Source organism: Paroedura picta, chromosome 8 (assembly GCF_049243985.1).
Source record: "Paroedura picta isolate Pp20150507F chromosome 8, Ppicta_v3.0, whole genome shotgun sequence".
Taxonomy (NCBI): domain Eukaryota; kingdom Metazoa; phylum Chordata; class Lepidosauria; order Squamata; family Gekkonidae; genus Paroedura; species Paroedura picta.
Window position 1 is genome coordinate 23576199 of NC_135376.1, and position 21140 is coordinate 23597338.

Consider the following 21140-nt stretch of genomic DNA (forward strand, 5'->3'; position numbering starts at 1 on the left):
CTCTGGGACAGGGGTAATCAACCTGTGGTCCTCCAGATATCCCTGGACTACAATTCCCATGAGCCCCTGCCAGTATTTGCTGGCAGGGGCTCATGGGAATTGTAGTCCATGAACATCTGGAGGACCACAGGTTGACTACCCCTGCTCTAGGACACCAATCTAGCAACTTTTCAAGGCAACAGGGTTGTTGCATCTTATTTCAGATTATTAATCCTCGTTGTAAGTTTATTAATTATTTATATTAATCCTGAGTAAGTGTGCATTTTTCTCCAAAAGCTCAATATCCTGCATTCCACAAGCCCACCTGTCAGCTTGCCAGCTACAAGCATGTTTTGCCACCTTGAGGACTCAGAAGCAGCAGCACACGCAGGCACTGTCGACAGGAGCAAAGGCCCACAAGCACACCAGCCAGCCAGGCTGGTTGCTGGGACAAGAGGCAGAACTGGGGAAAGATCGAAATGTCCTGCCAGAGCAGAGTGCAAAGGGAGAGGATGTAGCGCACCTACCATTTGATATCCTCCAATGACTTGCACATTAAGGAGGCTGGCTGCCCCTTGCCAACCCACTAGGGATGGAATACAGTACAAAGAACTAGTGGGGACAACTTCATCTCCATACAAATGGATACAGTTGAGAAGAAGAAAGGTGGAAAGGACAAAGATTTCGGGTGGATATGTGTCAAATGCTTTTGACTTGAACTCATCCATTTCCCTTAACTGGGGGAGGGGAATACAAGCTTCCATTCATTCTACATGCAATTATATTGGTGGCTTCTATTTATTGTTCCTCTTTTCTCTCCTCCTTCTCCCAGTCCCTGGTATTTCCACCCTTTTCATACAAGGAAAGGAATAATTTAACACATGAGGTTTTCATTCCCCCCATTTGAGTCCTTCTAATGCCTCCCGTTTGCTTTTCATTTTCCTATCTTGTTTTAATCTGCTTTCCTTTTAACCAATCTGAAATTTACTTCTGACTTTCATTTTCTAAGCTTTTCTTCTCCATTTGTGTCCTCCCCCTCCTGCCAACTCCAGGTTCTTTTCTGAATTTTGCAGTTTTAAAAGGCTTTTCTGTTGCAATGATGGATAACTCATCTGGATCTATTTCCGCCTCTTCCTTCTCTCTCCTTCCCCTGTGAAAGAAGCTTCTGGCTCTCATCACCCTGAAGCTTGTGTCTTCATCCCATCACCCTTCACTCTACCGTTGCACCTTGAAGGGTGAATGGTGGAAGTCACTTGCCCCTTCCCCTGCCTTTTCTTGTCAGAAACCAAAACTTTAGCTGGCAACACTGTTGTGACTGCCTAGCAATAGCTACTCAGGGCATTTGTGGGATCTTTTGTTCTTAAGAACAAATGCAGTTTCTATTATTGTGGATTTTAAAAATCCTCCATGCATATTTATGTATATATTTGTGTCGATGTATGTAGATGTCTGCGTGTGTTCATTCTGGAAATCTGGAAATTTTCTCAGGTTTGTAGAAAAGCTCAGTCTTAACTGTTCATGGCTCCAATCTCCAGGATTTAGCAACGTTGAGAATTAGATATAGATTGATGGCTTAATGCATGTACATTCCAATGCATCTGGTGAAGTAAGCTCTGACTCAACACAACTTGAATAAAAAGTAGTTAGTCTTTATTTTCTACTGCAGACTAATATGACTACCTATCTGGAATTGCCGTTGCACTAATGAACGTGCCAGGAAAGTAGTAGGATTGAACCCTGGATGTTCAGCTAGAACAGGCTGCTCGCTTATGTTCTGGAGAAAATCCACTCTATTTGCCCCCAATGAAACTCAATCATTCTCATTTTTAGGCTTGGTTTAATTTGGTTACTCCTTTCTTACTCTAGCTTGCAATGGTCGTAACTGAATTATATCCCTACAAAGCCTGAACTTATTATGGTTTCCAAGTTTACCAATACAAATGAGCAGTATTGCACACTTCAGACCATATTGAACATTCCTGGTAGACCCTCATCTTTAACCGCTCCTGCGGAGTGGATAAAATAAAGCCCTAATGGCTAATGGGGAGGAGTTAGGGCGGGCCCTATCCGTGATAAAAACTCGGACGGGCGAATCAGGAGCCGCAAAGCGGCTCCTGATTCACCCCTCCGAGTGCCACTTGAGGGCCAAACAGCCAATGGCGTGGCTTCCCATTGGCTGCTTGGCCCGGCCTCACCCGCCAGGGGACTAGCTGTGCAGAAAGACAAGCAGCCTTCCTACATGATGAGCCCTCCTGGCACCTTCCCCTTGCCCTCGGGACAGGAGCAGGGACGCCGCGTCAAAGACGCGGCGTCCCTGCTCCTTTCCCGCCCGCCCCAAGGCTCAGACACAGCAACAGCTACCCCTCCCCCTCAAGCCCCTTCCCACGACACCGCACCTCCCTACGAGACACACGCACCCACCCACATACATTCAACGCTCCCACCCACCGTGATAGACCCCCTCCCCCAAAACCCTTCCCACGCTGCCGCCGCTTCCACCATGATCCCAGCCAGGTGAGTGGCCTGCGGCTTTCGCCTCCCCTTCTTTGCCATGCCCGCCCCGACCACTTCCCCCAGCGTGCCTGCGATAGATCGGGGTGGGTAGTTGGCTACGCCCGCCCGTCTCCCTTCCCCGTACTCCCCTTTCAAAGCCCATGTTTATAAATGGGCTTTGAAACTAGTTTTTGTATATTACAGGACAGGCAAGATGTATTTACTATATAAAAGTCATTATTAGTTAACAGGTTGCGCCATGCAATTCTGGTTAGTAAAAAACAATCCTTGTACCCTACTCCCATCAAATTTATAGTATTTTAATACACAGCTTCTACCATTATTTTCTTTATTTAAGAACCACAGAGCAGTTGTGTAAGATTCATACGAATAGTGTTGCTAAACCACCTCAACAGTAGATGTTTAAAATAAATGATTAAATAGTGGATAATAACAGGAAAGTGCATCCTCTAACTCAGGGGTAGTCAACCTGTGGTCCTCCAGATGTTCATGGACTACAATTCCCATGAACATCTGGAGGACCACAGGTTGACTACCCCTGCTCTAACTAACACAAAGACCATAAACTGAGGACTTTCTCAGCATAAAGGTGCCCTTCTGTATGCAGTGTCTTTCGTTTTCAGAAGGGTAGTATAACTCATGCTAGAGCATTGAGAGAGAAAATGAAACTAAATTAACAGACATACCTTGGCTTACACACCTCAGGAGCCATGCTGGGCTCACTCACAGCCACTAAATCTGGGGCAGCCTAGTGAGAAATTGGGGAAGAATCCCACAAGTATTGTAGGCCCACACTTGTAATTCTATAATACATAAGCATGATACAAGAGTATCCAAAGGCTTCCATGCTTGGAAGTGGGAGAGTCTGAAATGCTTTCCTTTCAAGGTGTCACAGACACGAAGGTGCTTTATATTGAATCAGACCATTCAAAGTCAAAATTGTCTACTCTGGATGGCAGCAGCCATTTGTGTTGTCAGGAGACAGTGTTTCACATGGCCCAGTAGCTGATCCTTTTAGATGCAGATGCCAATAATTGTGCCTTGGACCTTCTGTTCCCCCACCTTCCCCGAACTATAGCAAGAGATGTTCTTAAGATTGTCTTTAGTTTCACTATGACCATTTATGCACTGGAGGTTTCATGCTGAGCTGCAGGCTGGAGTTTTAGTTGTGGCAGGTTGCCCCACCTCTTCCTGCACCCACATGGGGGAGCATTTGGCCTGGTGCCCCTCAACTGCCCCCTATTTGTGCTCCTGCATGGGAGCTGTGGTAGTGAAGTTCCCAGTGCATAAACTGTCTATGGTTTACTATGAAGCATGGGCAGCAGAGGAAGTGATGTTGGCAACACAAAGGTATGAAGCATACAAAACTAGCTGTGCAGTTTTTTGGATCCAGGCCAAGGATTACTGTAGTTACAGTAATAGTTCCCTTGTGTCACCTTAACTTTCTAGTGAAGCTAGCATAGAAAAAGATCAATTTAACATTTTAAATGTTTGTGCTACTTAAGGTTAATTCAAATACATCTTAGTAGCACTCTATTCAGGAAAGCTGCTACAAACATATTAATGTATGTATTTTAATTATGTATTTTGTGATTATACATTTAAGACAGGAGACAAAGAAAATTAATTTAGTGATGTCACTGACATTTTCCAAAACAAGAAAAGCACATGCAAGAAACACTGAATTTAAAATGGAGCAGGACTGATTACAGGTCCTCATGTGTTCATCACAACAAATGAAATGCTTAAAAATTAATGGTTCAGTCCTTTCCTTATATTTTGGACTTCCCTGCAGGATTTTAAAATCATCATTAATATAATACCAATTCTAGACTCTAGTTTACCTGCCTGTACTTCAGACAGGTGTAATACTGGGACCAGCAGAATCTGCACAACAACACGAATTCTGTTTGATCAAATTCATCTATGTCAAAGTCTTATCCTCCATATTACAACTACAATGTAGACATTTGAGCACTAAGATGTGCCAGGAACACTGCATGTTTAAAATAGAAATATATTTTACACACCAAATATATGGGATTCTACTTTTTTTTTTTTTTTAGTAAGCCTTCTAAAAATGGACTCCGGGGAATGGTAGAGGACATGAAGGCCTGGAGGATCATTGACCATGGGGTTGCGATGGGTCGGACACGACTTCACACCTAACAACAACAACAACTAAAAATAGTCAATGTATATCTGGAGGGGAAAATGTAAAAGTTTTACCTTTTAAAAACAACCAATAAGGGAAACCGCTCTTTATATTTAAATGGTTTTGTAACCTTTCCAGAACTTTCACTTCTAAAAGAACAGCCTCTTGTGTTATTGAGTAAGTAGTCTCAGCAGGATTTCTGCATTAATAAATATTTTACATGCACAAGCATTCGTATTTTCAAACAGCCTTCCTGGATATCTCAAATACAAACCCTTATAGATAAAGAGAACATTCCTCAGATACTCTGGGAGCCTTGTTTATTTAGTCATCAGTAACTGGCTCATTTAACAGAATTTGGATTCCCAGGTATCTTGAGAGGGGAAGGAGATAATAGGGAACACATATTTTTTCCAGGTTACTTCAAGATAAATGGGAGGCCCCCCAGAGTCCTCACATTAGTGTGTCTTAATGAGAAGATGGGGCACACTGGTGTGTGCTTTCTTTAGCACATTTATGAAGATGTTAAAAAGCAGTTAATGAGTATCACCAATAATTTTTTTCAAACAATATTGCAAGATTTAAGAATAAGCATATATCAATTAAACAGTTTGAAATAGTCAGACTACTAAACGATTCCTTATGATTTTTTGCTCTTTAAAGGATCATTGACAAATATCCCACCACAAGTTCATACCGGATTTTCACAACGATTTTCTAGCCGCTATTTGTCTGAATCCTCAGAAAGCATTTCTAAAAGTAAATGAAACATCCAATGCAAACATTTTCAACTGTGACATGAACTGAAAGGAGGAAAATTTCCCAATGCACTTTCCGCCATTCATCTAGTTCTAGAATTAACCTAGATCCTTACGAAATTCCATGCAACTAGTTCCTTGTGATTTAAAAGAGCTTTGGGCATGTGTTTCATAAACGGCAGCTTGCTATGCCAGAGGGTAAAACCAGTTTTGAAACTGAGGGGACTATGGAAAGCAGATTTCTGATACAACCTGGGGGGCAGCAGCTGTTAAAAAAAATGTTTTTTAATCACAAGTCCATGGTTAAGAGTAGAACTTTGAATCGGAGGCACAGAACACCAAAGAAAACAGTCCCAGATCTTGGAAGAGTATATGCACTCAACATCCCCTTTTACTACTGTGGGAACATAACTGACAATTTTCTGCACTATTTACACTAGTCCAAATCAATAAGTTTCTGAAACTTGAGTTTTATCTAGGCAACTCCCTAAAATGAAGCCAGACATCCTTAAGCACAGGTGGTGCTTTTTTATTTAAGTAGTGTCAAGAGACTTCTATATGGTGGTTCAGAAGTGCCTTTCGATGGGCAAAGTGCTACCATATGTATTAAAGTCCCACTAATTAAGAAGCCTAACACAATCCCACCCTACCCTATCCGGGAGAATACCAAAAACAAGAAAAAATGTGTGCCCAAACAAAGGGAGAACAATGTGGAAGGACAATATTTCCCAATGAAAAGTTAATTAAGGTTAGATTTTTCCATTTTATAAGGGACTAGTTTACAACAGAAGTGCTTCATGGGATCTCCACGGCAGGAAATAAAAATTCAGTGGGAAGCATGGCTCCACCCACTCTGAGCATACTACTCAGTGCTCCTAGTGGATGAAGCCAGCACACGCAAACACAAAACCCCTTTCTCTGAACAGTTTCTGTGAGCAACTGAATTCCCAGAGGAACCACTAAGAACCAAAGGCCCTTGGCATTCATACTGGCAGCTTTTCAAAGTTGTTTCATTCTTATTCTTAATAGAACATATGGATTAGAGACCCTTGCTTCACAACCTAATTCAGCACTCGGTTTGAGCACTAAGTGAAGTACACAGTACCCTAATGTAAAATACACAGATGAAAATAGTCTGCATCTATACTACCGTTTTCCCATTTTTTCCCTCCTCTTGATTCCTCCCCCTCTTGAAAGACATATGTTTGCAGTTTAAAAGTTTTGATGACTTAAATGTGGACTAGCTATCCTGCAATGATGAAAAGTCACAACTGGTATTATAATTTCAGAATGACAAGTGACTGGAAAGTACTCTTTCGAAACAGAAGAACAGAACTATCATCATGGCAGACAATTTTCTGAGATATCTCTTCAGAAATAAGTGACAGAGTGCAGTTTATAATTTTTTTCTACTGAATTTTCTCTGCTGAATCATCAATACAGCTGAAATCAGTATTCCGCAGAAAGGAAAGCAATATTCCTTAGTCAAAATATCGCTTTGTGGTAATCTTTTCCATACAGCAATATTTAAACCTGTACATAGGAAAAAATGTTTTCTCTAAGGTGAGACAGGGCTACTTCAGAATGCAGCAAGGGCCATCCTTGCTAAGTTTGGTTACTTCAGAAGCTAATGATCCCAGGAATAGGAAGGAATAGAATGGAGATAAAACCACCACCAGAAAAGGTAACTGTTAGAAGTGTAACAGGTGATAACCTTAAAGATATATGCAGGTTAAGGAAATATTAGTCAGCAGGAATCTTACCCTGCAACTTGTGATCTTCCTTTCTAGACATTCCTCTGCTCTTTCTGTTTTGTTTTTGGGTGGGACAAGATGACCTCCTAACCTTAGAGCAGAAGGAAATCTCACAGTAAGTATCCAAGGTTCCATTCTCACTCTGAGGAGGAGATCATCTTGACACTATTAATGATCTCCAATAATAGTGTCCCAGTTACAGATGGGAACAGGTGATCTTCCACCATATCCTGTAACACTCTGTGCCCAAAAGTGGCATCAGCTAAGGAGAACGACCATTGTGTACTCACTGTGAAGCAGCTTCTACAGTACCATGGGGCTTGATTGAGCTTCCTTGATGGCCATTTTATTAGCACAGAGCTGGGTTATCCCCAAACCTGTACTGGCTCTTTGGGGCACCCAAGGTTAAACTCAAGGTTTAAATCTTATGCAGGATCCGTTCAAGGGCATGTGAGTGTGGGGGTGCTGGTTGGGAAGTCCCTGGAGATGTGTCACTTTATTAGGAACACCTTGCATCAAGAAATTGTGGACTTCAGCCTGCAAAGGAGGGCTGGCCTGGTGTATTCCCAATGCCCTCCTAGGCCAGCCACTATGGTGAGACTGGGAACTCTTGGCCCACTAAGGTGGCCAAAGAAAAAGCATATAGTGACACGTATCAGTGAACTCCCATGACAGCCATAGAAAGGAAGGGGAGTTTTTGACAGAGGATGGCAAAGTAGAGGAGTTGCAGATGCCTGAACAGGCCAAACATTTCAGTAAAGCAGAGGATTTTCAATATCTTCTGCAAAAGTCCAGCTGAAAAAAAAGCCAAGCCCAGGGTTAAGAGCAAAGAGGAATTCTTTTCCACAATAGAAGGTGTGCCAAAGGTTTTTCCCATGCCAGAATCTTTCGAAAAGAAAATTAAAGCAGAGTGCACCATGCTTATATCGAATAAGCAATTTCCAACCTTTGATAAAAAATGTATACATTATCTGACTATGTTGAGGAGTTCCTCTAAACTTTATTGGTTGATGTGCCAGTACCAATATTACAGTCCCCAGGATTGGTATCTAAGAACAGGGAAGGTAATATTAGAGATGGAATGGACAGAAGGGCTAATTTTGCCCTGAGGATAACATATGAGGTGGTGGCCATGTCCGTCAGGGCATACACTAGTGACTCTAAAGTGTTCAGGACTTCCATAGTTTGGGTATGAAAGGTCATTTCAGCTACTTCCTGAATGTAATAAGAACATGGCTGAAGGGATGAGTAGGTTGTTAAAGGTGGTGTCCTTTCTTTTGGATTCCACACTGGATTCCTTAATATTTGTGGTAAGGGGACTGGCCACTGCCTTGACTGCCAGAAGAGTGCTCTGGCTGCGTGCCTGATCAGTTGATAGCCATTCCAAGATCACTGTGACTTTGTACTCCTTCCAGGGGAACAGATTGTTTGGGGATGCCCAGAATCAAATCCTAGTTGAGACTAGGGATAAGAAACAAGTTCTCCCCAGATATATGAGGTGCAGTAGAGCGTGCAAACCACAAGGGTTTTCGTTTAGGACTCAGAATACCTTACCCAAATTTTGGGAGAATAAGAAAAAAACCTGGGTTTACAATAAACAGTCCTTTTGTGGGAGATGGTTTAACAGATGAGGACCTAACAGGCAAGACAGAAATAACAAAGACAATGAAAAAAATAGGGCATGATTATCTGAGGGATCCAGGGAAGGGGTCACCTGATGCTTTTCAGCAATGTGTGAGCAGCATCTCTTCATTCAATCTCCTGGCAGTGCATACCCCATAAAAAGAGATCAGACCAGGCAAGCCATTTTTCACTTGCTCCAGAGCTAGGCAATCAAACCAGTTTCCATATCAGAACAGGGGACAGGAGTGTTTTCCAACTTTTTAATGGCCCATCTGTAGCGTCTGACAAAAGTCAAGACCATGTTGTCAGCTTGCATATATTCTCCCCTGAGGCCTGATAATCTAAGACTATGGTACACTTCTCACCGAGCGTACCTTGATTCCTGCTGGAACTGAAATGTTGCTTGTCTTGTAGGTGTGGGAGATGGACTGTCAAATGATGGCCAATCTAGACATCATCTTCCATTATTTAGGGCAGTTAATGAAATGAAAAGAGAGTCCATCTTTCTGATGGATTCTATACACTGAGGGTCCTCTGGAGATGATAAAGCTGGGATCAGCCTGAGTGCTACTTTGTCCTTGGGGAAGACAAAAAGCCTTCTCTGGCTGACAAGGCTCCCAATTTCTATATGCTTTGAGACAAAAAAACTATATATACTCTCCATGAAGACAATGTGTGGACCACAATACACTTGATCTGCATGACTCCATGGAGAAAGAAGATAATACAATGTTTAGTTAAGGGATGCCAGCTACATAAGGTAGGATTGTGGCAATAGCTGCTACCATGCAATAAAGCATGGATGTTTGTAGTTTTTCGAGGAATACTATCTGAAGGAGAGTCAACTAACAGACAAGCCACGGTCAAGGGAGTTAACATGCTTGCACTGGCACAGCCGTGATCAGGTTTTTGCATTTTGTAGAGGACATTCTGGAAGCCATGATAGTCTTTGCAACCACTGAAGAGCAGCCGAAATTCAGGAGCCCATTCCTTTCAAGAGTTGCATTGTAGGTTAGAGTCACACTGAATCTTGGTAACAAACTGGCACCTGTTGTAATAAGTCTGGGCTCACAAAAATCTCCCAGGGGGCCTGAATAGAAACCATGGCCTGCAGGGCCAATCTGGAACCACAAAGATCACCTCCATTTGCCCCTGATACAGAACACTGGGATCACTGGGAGGGGCATACAATAGGGGTCCTTGGACCATAGAGAGGTTAGAACATCCACTCATTCTGAGTGAGGGAGATGGAATCTAGGAGGAAAGTCCCAGTACCTGATGCCCGGATGCCGAAGCAAACAGATCTACTTCTGGCATTCTAAATCGAGCTGCAATTAGTAGGAAGATTCCATTTCATGGACCTGTTTTTGTCAATAGTTGTCTGCTCAGCAAGTCTGTTTGGATCTTCAGATCTTGGATGTGTTCTAGTGAGGTGGCTCATAGATGTTTATCTGCCCATAAAAATTATGAGTCGGGCCTATACATGAAGGGGATGACCAGGAGCTCCCCCCCCCCAATTGATATGGGCCTTGGCTGAAAAATTATCCATCTTGATAAGTACATGCCAGGCTCTAATGTCTGCCCAGAAGATGGTTAACACTTTTTCTGATGGCTCTGAATTCCAAGGCATTGATGTCCACTGTCTTATCTTTTAAGGTCCACATGTCTTGACTTAGATGGCCTTGCAGGGATGCTGCCCAACCAGAGAGACTCACAATTTGAAAAGGATCTGCTCTGAGACATTTCCCTTCAATGGGTTAGTCCATGAGCCATTCTCAGAGATCACTTTAGGTTTGAGGTTACATTGTTCTTCTGCAGGATCTCTAGTTGATAGAGCCAGAGTAAGTACTTAAGTGGGTCCAGCAGGTAATCAGGTTCAAGAAATTGCCCCTGTGCAGGAGGTTATTAGGCCCTGGAGTTATGCCAGGGAGTCAGTTGGGTAGACTTGACTTTGAAGAGAAAGAAAGGCATACTGGAGAGCATATAACACCCACAGGTATGAAATCACTGTAAGAAAAAAACAAAGGAAAAAGAGCAGAGTTCCGCTCCAAAGGTGCACTCCCTAATGAAGCAAACTAAGCCAGGGTGACCCCCTCCTGGGAGATAGGAAGTTGACTAGTTTAGTCCTGCCTCCCTGAGCAAATGGTGGGAATCACCTATTCTAAGAAGCCCTTCTCAGAACAAGATACCCTATTTTCAGTTTTACTTCAGTTCTCTCTAGCATCAGGTTTTTAAGAAATGTCCCAATCACATGGCAGAAAAATAAAGCACCAAGAACATCTGGAGGACCACAGGTTGACTATTCCTGGGCTAGACAGTCTATAGTTCTATGTTCCTGCAAGGTTAAGAACAGAAGCAAGGTTCTCACATGATTTACAGAGGACTGTAGCATCATATCAGGATACTTATTTATTTTATTTAAAAATAAATAAATAACAGGATACTCTGAACCACAGCACATGGGATGCAGTCAGGAGGGAAAACAGCAAAATCCCCTTTACAGCCAGGGCTCCAATGGAGAGGGAGATAGATCCATTTGAATTGACCCCTTCTTCTACTTTCATAAATTCAGATTCATCTGTTGATCTTCTCAGCATCACATTAAAGACATGAAAACTACTGATTCATAAAGCTGGGCTTCAAAATGGTAGTTTACTATCACCATTACAAAAAAGCACACTGACAAAAATCCAATGAATCTTATCAAGATAATTTTAGGAATCTCATTAAGTACAGAACTGCTGATAAACAGTGGCAGTATAACATGTTTGAACAACATTCTCCTGTAAGAAAAATCTGAGAAATTCTATTTCAAATCTTCTCTATGCTCCTCCTCTGCCTCCTGTTTTCAGTTATCTTAAAACAGGAAGTCTCCTGAGACTGTTGCACCTAGCAACCAATGTTCAAGTGGTGATTAGGAATAACCATGGAGACTTCCCAAAGGAAATTTCAGTAATCATCATCTTTAATTTTTTTATAAAAACTCAAGGGGCTAGTACAGGTATCTTCCCAAATGGTCTTAAAAATGAATGAAAATGCAGATTTCTTTTAAGTTAAAATGATGAGCTAAAATCTTTTTTCTTCCAGCGTAACTTTGACAGCCTCTGCATGCTCCCAAGAAAATTGTTGGTCACAAGGGAGCATACCATGTCCAATTTTGAAGTGTAGCTACAAGGCAATAATGCACTACAGATCTCCAAAAATACTGGATGCCAGGCTTTTGTATCCTAATGTTTAAAACACAGCACAAAATCGTGCAACAGATTCAGTTTCTTTAAAATGGGCCCCATAAGTTTCAGTGTATTAAAAAGGCTCAAATACAGTTCTGTCCTCAGCTTCAATGGAAACAACTACAAAAATGCCCTTTTCCAAAAGAATGCTCAAACATTCCTCTTTGTCTTATTATGAAGATCTGCCACCAAGCCAAGCCAGCCTGCCATCAACTATTCTAAGTTTCATCCATCAGCCTCATGTTTGCATGAAACCAGTTGTTAATGTTACTACTGCGACAACAGTAGAATTTCTGGACAGCAACCAGGAGATGTTGGCATATGAGAGAAAGCACTGCCAATCATCTCTCCCAAGGTATTTAAAGCCTACTTCCCTTCAGCGCACAACAGCATAAGCAGAATGAACTTTCCTCAAGCCAGTTGTAACTGTAGAGCACTGTAACCAGCTTCCATTGGCAACAAGCCTTGGCCAGTGATCTGGTATGGTTGACTGTTTATCAGCAGCTTATTTTGAATTTACTCTCTAGTAATTCACATCTTTTCAGTCAAAATATTCTTTGTTAACGTGACTATTCTCCTTATTGTGAAATATACTAATTTGTATGTATCCAGCAAGAAGCATGAACAAAACCCACATGCTTGCAGAACAGTTATTTACTTACTCAAATGTGAACTGATCAGGAGAGAAAATAAGGTTAGTTGCCTATTATACAACTATATTTTACAACTCCAGTATGATGGGGTTTATTCTCCCCTGCATTCGCAGTCTCTGCCGAGCTATGGTTTTCTAAGTCATGCCAGTAAGTAAAGCGCAAAACCACCACAAACCATGCTTTACCACCTCCCCCCCAGGGCTACAGTGATGTGCTTGATGTTACTCAGAAAATATTAGCCCAGTGGGGCAGCTTTTCCACACATCTGTGAACCACATTAAGCTACTGGGTGAAGGCCTCCGGAGATCTGGAGTGGGTTGTCACCAACATGCAGATGGCACTCAACTTTGTCTTGCTGTGCCAACTGATCCCAGAAACAGTGTACAAGCCCTGTACTGGTGCCTGGAGGAGTCTTTGGAGTGGATGTTGGCCAATGAAATGAAGTTTAATCCAGAAGTGCTACTGAAAAGCAGAAAGACTGATCTGGGATTTAACATGTCATCCATTCTGTGTGGGATTGCATTCCCTATGAAAGAATAGCTCTATAGTCTGCAGGTGCTCATGGAACCAGGCAAACTCCTGCATAAGCAGGTGGCCACTGTGTCTTGGAGAACCTTTTACCAGTTTAGACTGTTTAACCAGCTGCAGCACTTCCTGGGCAGAAAAGATTTGTGGTGTTACATCTGGATTAGATTAATGTGATGCAATGCCCTTTCAACTACAATCAACAGTGCTTAGATATAGCACACAACCTTCCTGAATTATTAAACAGATCTTCACTATTAAAACTGAGAATTTGACAGCACTCTAAACCACAGTTGTGATTTTAAACCATTATATTCCAATCTAGAATGCATTTCTTCTTAAGTCAGCAAGCATCTGAACACACAGGCAAGCTTTAGGGAAATTGTATTTTGTATTAATTTTGCCTTATTGAAGCAAAAGTGTTATAGTGCTTAATGTTCAACCATAAAAAACCTGAACATGTGGCAGAAAGCTACAGAAAACTTACAACAGACAAAGCATCATTCACCAACAAGAACTCACTAGATTTCAATGTATATCATCGTTATGACAGGGCCAGAATGCGGCAGCTGAATTAGTAATGCAACTTTGACAAATGGTATTTCAAAACTATATTTGTTGCAGCTTCTCGCCAAGGTTTCACTGTGCTGAAATCTTTCAAAGCTTCCTGCCACCCCAACTGACTTGCAGAAGTGGTAATTTCCCCCCCAAGTTTGTCAGACCAAATCCCAGATTTATCCTCTTTCATACTGAAATAATTCAAGTAACCAAAACATTTGGGCGTGGGGAAAGCATTTCTGAAGTAATTTAAGTATCACTGGCAGCCTTCAAAAGTTAAGTCAAAGATTATTAGAAGTAAATACCAATTCATATAGCATTTTTTGTTGTTGCAGCTATTACTATTACCTTTATCTCAACCACCTACCTAAGTAAAAAAAAGAGACTAATGGGATGGATCTAGATTCCACAGGATGTAAAAAAATAACCATCCGCTAGCAGTGTTTTGGGATACTGTGGCCACACTAGTTGAACCACAGAGAACAAACTAAGGACACAAACATAAGATGCTGAAGTGAGTATATGATCTGATGACGAGAAACCTGCACAGTGCAAAGCCAGTCATGCATACTTTATCATGTATGCATTCCAAAGTATTCATACCTATCCCAGAGATTCTTTGGCTCCCGTAAGTTGTTTGAATGGAACACTTGGTAGAAAGTAGTTGAAGGGTTCCTATGAGAGCCAGGAAATGAAACAAGATTGAGAATGTATAACAGCCTAGTCAAATGAAAATGCTGAGTTTTTATTTTGACACACTTTATCCTAGACCCAAAATTCGGCAGTAGTACAGAACTGTACAAAAGAAGCTGAAGAATTGAATTAATTTTTTTTTTTGCATGACTGGTTCAATTTTGTCTGGCATTTTATTTCCAACTGTGTTCTATGAATATTCATAAACCAGACAAGATTACTTTTCCAAATTTTCATGCAGCACCTGATATTCAAAGATATACAACATTTGTACACAGAGGTTCTGTTTAATTAATACACATTACAACCCCTAGCCGACAAAACCAGGTCATGACACTTAAGGCCTGCACTTGCTGATTAGGAAATACTTGCATTTTGGTTCTGGAAAATTTGCACCCAAACCAAACCACCTTTTTTAGGTCCGTCCCATCCCTAGTCACAAGTCCAAAATCCCACTAGGCATGTCCAAGCCCTTGAGCATACCTGAAACAGTTCTTTGAATCCTAGCCCAAAGTTTCCAACTTAAAGTATTGTGCAAAAAAAAAAAAAGAAGCCAAATAAAGTATAATATGTAGAATACTAAATCCTGATAAAATTAAGTACAAATCATTTCTCAGTGCTTTGAAGCAAAGTTAAGCACATGCTTTAAGCATTCTTAACTTTGGTGGATCACCGTCCAAGACAGCAACTCAGATACATCTTAAGAACAGCAGTTAATACACAACTGCATTATCAACAATAGTTATAGTCTTGCAAGCAGATGACAAGTTTCATTCCACATGGAGTTGCAAGTGAATTCAAGAAAAAGTTTAATAGTATTCAGTGGTTACAAGAAAGCAACAGCCCTAAACATCTGCTCTTTTCAGTATACGTAAACAGAACTGGTTAGAGACCAAAGAGCTCTACAATCAATATTTTTATTTCAATAGTCCCTATAAAGCAGGTCTTTCTTTCCCATAAATTGAACTTCTGGAACTTTAAAATATTTATATGCCACCTTTCCACCCAAATAGGGTTCCCAAAATGGCAAACAGCAAGGCTTTAAAAACTTTTAAAATGTATATATAAATATTTAACAATATAATACAAACAAGCAAACCTACACACACAGATAATCAGGGAGGAAAGACAATAAGTTCACAAGGGGTACGCCAAACAAAAAAAAAAAGTTGACTCAATGGCCATGACTTGACTCAATGGCTACAAAGGCAAAAGGAACACAGGCTTTATGTCCTCTGTTTTAAGCTCAGCATTGAAGGGTCTGCCTTAGGTGGGATAGATTTAACCAGATAATATCCACTTAGTCAAGTCTTAAATTTAAATCTTCGCCTTCTTCCAAGGAGATCAAATTGGTACATAAGGCTCTTTTCTTCATGTCATCCTCATAACTTATGTGAAATAAATTAGGCTGAGAAAGAAAGAGAAAATACTCCTCACTTTATGCCACCCAGAAGGCTCAATGAGGATATGAATCCTCATATCACTGGCCCTGGGCTTGGAACTAGCCATTAGAACATATAGGCATTCAGCAAATGAACAGACCAACTGCCTAAATAAATCTCCCTCATCATGATGGCATTAACTATCCTAGTTCTCATAAAGAACGCAAGAACCATGATTCCATCTATAGTTATCAGTTCTAAAGAAAAGGAAAGCAGAGACCCCATTCCAGAGCTGAAGTGACAAATACTGTTTTGCAATAAACTGTTTTGCCACTGAATTAGTGTATCAGCCAAATTACACTTTAAGGAGCATACTATGACAAACAACCAAAAATTCCATGCTAACATATAAGATTAGATGCATATGAAAAACACCTATATTTAACTGCTAAATAACACAAAAGCAGAAAAGAAGAAGAGTTGGTACTTATATGCTGCTTTTCTCTACCCGAAGGAGTCTCAAAGCAGCTTACAGTCGCCTTCCCTTTCTTCTCCCCGCAACAGACACCCTGTGAGGTGGGTGAGGCTGAGAGAGCCCTGATATCACTGTCCCGTGAGAACAGCTTTATCAGTGCTGTGGCGAGTCCAAGGTCACACAGCTGGCTGCATGTGGGGGAGTGCAGAATCGAACCTGGCTTGCCAGATTAGAAGTCCGTACTCCTAACCACTACACCAATGGGATCACTAGGAGCTCTCTGGGATCTTAAGAAACTGATCACACAATGACTCTTTGGATCAACTGGGCTCTATTTGCAACTGGTTAAGTAGCAGACATAGACAGTTCGCCACTGGCTGCCTCTGTGTGGTGACCCTGGACTTTCAACCAGGGTTGAACCTGCTCAGCTTCCAAGATCTGACAACATCAGGCTAACCTGGACTACCCAAATATGGGCCACACAAAAGTATGTAAGTTTTACAAAAATAATTCTGCGCATGTTTATTTTGGTAGGACACCTTAAGTACAATAGGTCTTGTTTTCAAGAAAGTGTGGGGGGAAATTGTAGCTGAAAGATATCAGAAAGAAAGTCCAGGGTTACCACACAGATGTAGCCAATGGCATGAAAATGCCAAGATAAAGACTAAGTCTCTTTCCCTTTATGTCTCTTATTGCTGGTTCTTAATGAGACGCACAACCCAGTCCAATGCTGCCCAATGCGCACTTTTGAGGTTCTCTGCCCTGCTGCTGGCAAAGCTGAAGTAGCACTCTCTTCTAACTCTGTCAGTGCTATATAGTAGAGCTCCTCCCTTTCACCTCTATGACTTCCACAGTTTTTCCTGGATTGGCCTAAATCTCCCTCTTTCCATACCCAACACAGACTGAAAACAAAGTTGATGTGAGCAAGACTGAGGGGATGCAGAGAAGAGCAACGAGGATGACCTAGGACCTGGAGACCAAACCATATGAGTAAACACTGAGAGACTTGGAAATGTTCAGGCTGGAGAAGAGGAGGCTGAGAAGACACATGATTGCTCTAAGCAGTTAAAAGGTTGTCACTTGGAGGAGGACCAGGAGCAGTTCCTGTTGACAGGAGAGGAGAGGACTTGGAGTTAGAGTCTAAAGAGAATAAGTAAAGTGACTAAATGACCCTGGAGGTTCTTTCCAACTCTGTGATTCTAATGGGTTTAAATTATGTGTAGAACCATGACAGCAAGATATTGGGGGGGGGGGGGGGGGGTTCAGACAGAGTAGCTCAGCAGTAGAATCAGCTTCCTAAGTAGTGTGCTCCTCCTAACTCATGGGTATTAAGCAGCAGCTGGGCATATACTAATAATGGATGCTTTAGGCTGATCCTGCACTAAGCAGGGGATTGGACTAGATGGCCTGTATGGCCTCTTCCAGCTCTGTGATTCTATGAAATAGTTCCGGCTGCTACATTCATAACCGATTTCTATTTAGGCCTGTGAACTTCAACTGAAATCAAGCACAAAAGTGTGCCCTTGAGAGTCACTAGCCAGGATAAAAATAACCTTTTCCAAGTATATCTATGCATTATCTTGGTCAATTCCATTCCAGCTTCAGGTCTGCTCTTGGCACAAACCTTACCTTGGTCAAGTGTTGTAACTAATCTGTGTCTCAAATCAGTTAATTTTACCTTCATTGCACAATTGGCAAGTTTATTTTTCCATTCTTCTAAGCTTGGGCTGATATCTCATTTCCATTTTGCTAAGTAAATAATTCTAGCCACTGTCCTACTTTTTTGCTAATTTATTAGGCGGTATACCTAATTGCATATTCCTAGTTTCCAAATGGAACTTAAATTTTAGTATGTTGTATGTTTTTCCATATATTTCCTTTCAATATTTCTTTGCCCTTTTACGAGTCCACCACATATTTTTTATTTATTATTATTATTTAATTTTTAGACCGCCCTTCTCCAAATAGGTCTCAGGGCGGTTTACAACATAAATAGTTAAAACACAATAAAATACCCATAAAAACCCCAATTAACATCAACAACAAGTCACATATAACACATAGCGGCGGTGGTCGCAATTCTGATCTTCGTTACCTGAGTTCCCCCCAAGTTCAGCCTGGTGGAGAGAATAATATTCAGAAGAGGTTGGCATGGTAGAAGGTTCCATTTAAACACTTTCAGCATTCTCTCTTGTAAATTTTGACTACTTTCTCAATATCCTTTGGGGTTATATACCATCTGGCTGTAATTCAATTTCTAAAATTCTGCATCCATTTAATCATACCTTTTAAAATTTGTTCTTATTTCTAACTGAAGTAATAACATATATTTATCATAGTAAATGGTCTTTTTGTTCTTTAATCAGTGATTCATACTCAGTCATCTCAAAGAATTCCACCTTCCCTCTTGATAATTTCTTTTAGTCTTGAAAATGACTGATAATGTAACAACCATTGAATGTTGATTCCTTCATCTCCGATACTTTGCCAGGACTTGATTCTCCCCTGAGCATTTACCATATTGTCCTATGTTAAAAAAATCAAAGCAGCACTCAAGAAGCACGTCAAGATCTATTGGCTGGACTATCAGAAATTAATGTAAAACTACAAGAGCAGAAATTCAAATAATTGAAGAAAAAAATGATAAATACCAAGAAAGACAAGATGGTTGGATTGAGAAAGCAGAACAAAGAACTGAAAGAACTGAAATCTTGGAAATCTAAGAACTGAAATCTTGGAAATCTAATGCAGATAAAATAACCTGTGTCTTAGAGGCAACCCAGAAGTCTTTGGAAGACTAAATTTATAAAAGAGCTTCTGTGAGCTGCTTCAAAATTATGTGAAAATACAAGGATATTTTCCTGATACTGGCCAGATATTTAGATTGAATTCAGGAGTTGCACTCAAGCACAAGCTGCCTGGAGAATATTCTGGGCCATCTCAATAATAAAAAAGCACAATATACGATACTGAAAAAGCAAGAGAATCTCCACTTACAAGCAGCAGAACAAGAAGCACAGATTTTTCAGGATCTATCAACAAGTGTATTAAGGATAAGGAAAGGCTTTCTGAGACTGATTTGACAAGAGAAATAAAGTACCGATGGAAAATACCATTTGAAAAAAGAGGCATACTTACCAAAAGGAAGGAATCATGACAGAAGAACAAGCCAAGCAATTGGTTGAAGACTTGCAAGCAGAAGATTTACAAAGAAGAACTGAAGGAAAATCTCCAAGCAACTCAAATCAAAGTTTGAAGACTAAACACTTAGAAGAAGAAACAGTCATGGAATCATCATCAAGTCAAAATGGATAAACTAAAAATAGCATCAGTAAACATTAATGGATTGAACTCTCCCTCAAATGCTACAAAAACTTTTAATCGGCTTAAAAAGCAAAATGTAGATATTTTATGTCTACAAAAAAGTTATATAAAAGAAACATTAATGTATTTTAAATGATAAAAAAATTAAGGCTATCATGGTTCAGCTCAAAACAAAAAATGCAGAGTAGCCATTTATATAAGTAATCCACTATTAGATTAATTATAAAAACAAAGCAATCCAGATGGAAGATACCTAATTTTAAAAACAAGATTTCTCACATGCAAGGTGTGCACAATAGCAACAATTTATGCACCAAAGGATGTGAAAGTTGATTATTTGTTGAGAACTTTTTATACTAAAATTTCAAGATAAAAATATAATACTCTTTGGACACATGAACTGGGTAGTAGAACCAAAGAAGGATAGATCAAGGATCAAAAGGAGGATATATCAAGGTGGGAAATCACCCCAAACTGTATTTTAACATTTGAAAATGCTAAAATTAAAAACCACCTGGAGAACCAAGCACCCAAAAGGTAGAGATTTTGCATTCTTTCCAGACAGATATCAAACACATTCAAGAATACTTTCAATGTTTTGTTTTGTGTTTATAAGCCATTGAAATTGGTGCTTTCATGACATGAAACTGAAAGATTCTGTTTATAGGAATTTTAAGTTTCTGAAACAAATTCAGGCATTCCTTAATGTACTCTTCTCCAATGACATAATATTCTTTCTTACCCCACAGACTATTTCTTTAGTCTACAATTTCTAAAGTGTTCAATGCATCCTATAGTCTTCTAATTATGGGTGGATACTGAATACTCTGTCCATGTCTCATTTCCTGCAGTCCTAGGGTCCATAATCAGGAAGAGCAGGGTATTTTCCAGCTGGCTGAATGTGCTATTGTTTTTGTAAAAGCATAACTCAAGAATCCAGATGTTCATAGCTGTCATCCCTTAACTGGGGAGGAGACCCCCCCTAAAAATACCATTACTAAACAGCAGCTACTAAAAGGACCAGGAAAATACCACTGAAAATGAAAAGGATATTTAGGCTTCCCGTTAAAAAAAAATCATGCAAAGTGTGTGAAAGTCAGGCTGAATAGGACTAAAGGCTAAGTTTAACTTCTATCCTCCTGGCTCCTTTTCACAGAATCTACATTGCTTCACTAATCTTTCTCTTCTCAAAATGAAGAGAATGGTTTGAATTTCCATTGGATCCAAGTTGCATTTCTGTTCTATATCTAATGATTGACAAGGGGAGTGAAAACCTATTTTTTTTCTCCTTAGAGTACTTTCCAAAGACCATTATCTGAAAGTGTTGGCATCATTATTTTAGACTGTAGGTTTTTCTCCCCCAACTTGTTACAACACTCTGTTCTTTTATTTCCATGGCTGTATTATTCCCTGTTGTACCTGCATCTTTAACACACAAACTACTGGTTTAGCCAGATTTAGGAAATGACCATCATCAATACCCAAAGTTTTGGAGTTTCCACCTTAGTAATAAGTAA

At 40.4% G+C, this 21140-nt stretch overlaps 1 protein-coding gene across 2 annotated transcripts in view; it reads right to left on the reverse strand.

The window, feature by feature from the left end:
- TSC22D2 (TSC22 domain family member 2) overlaps positions 1–21140 on the reverse strand; it is a 42576-nt gene that overhangs the window by 9438 nt on the left and 11998 nt on the right. The window contains exon 2 of one of the 2 annotated variants that reach the window (XM_077348694.1): positions 14353–14424. The exons of the other annotated variant lie outside the window; for it this stretch is intronic. Coding sequence (XP_077204809.1) covers positions 14353–14424 — 72 coding nt within the window. The remainder of the gene's footprint in view (positions 1–14352; positions 14425–21140) is intronic. 2 annotated transcript variants of the gene reach the window in all.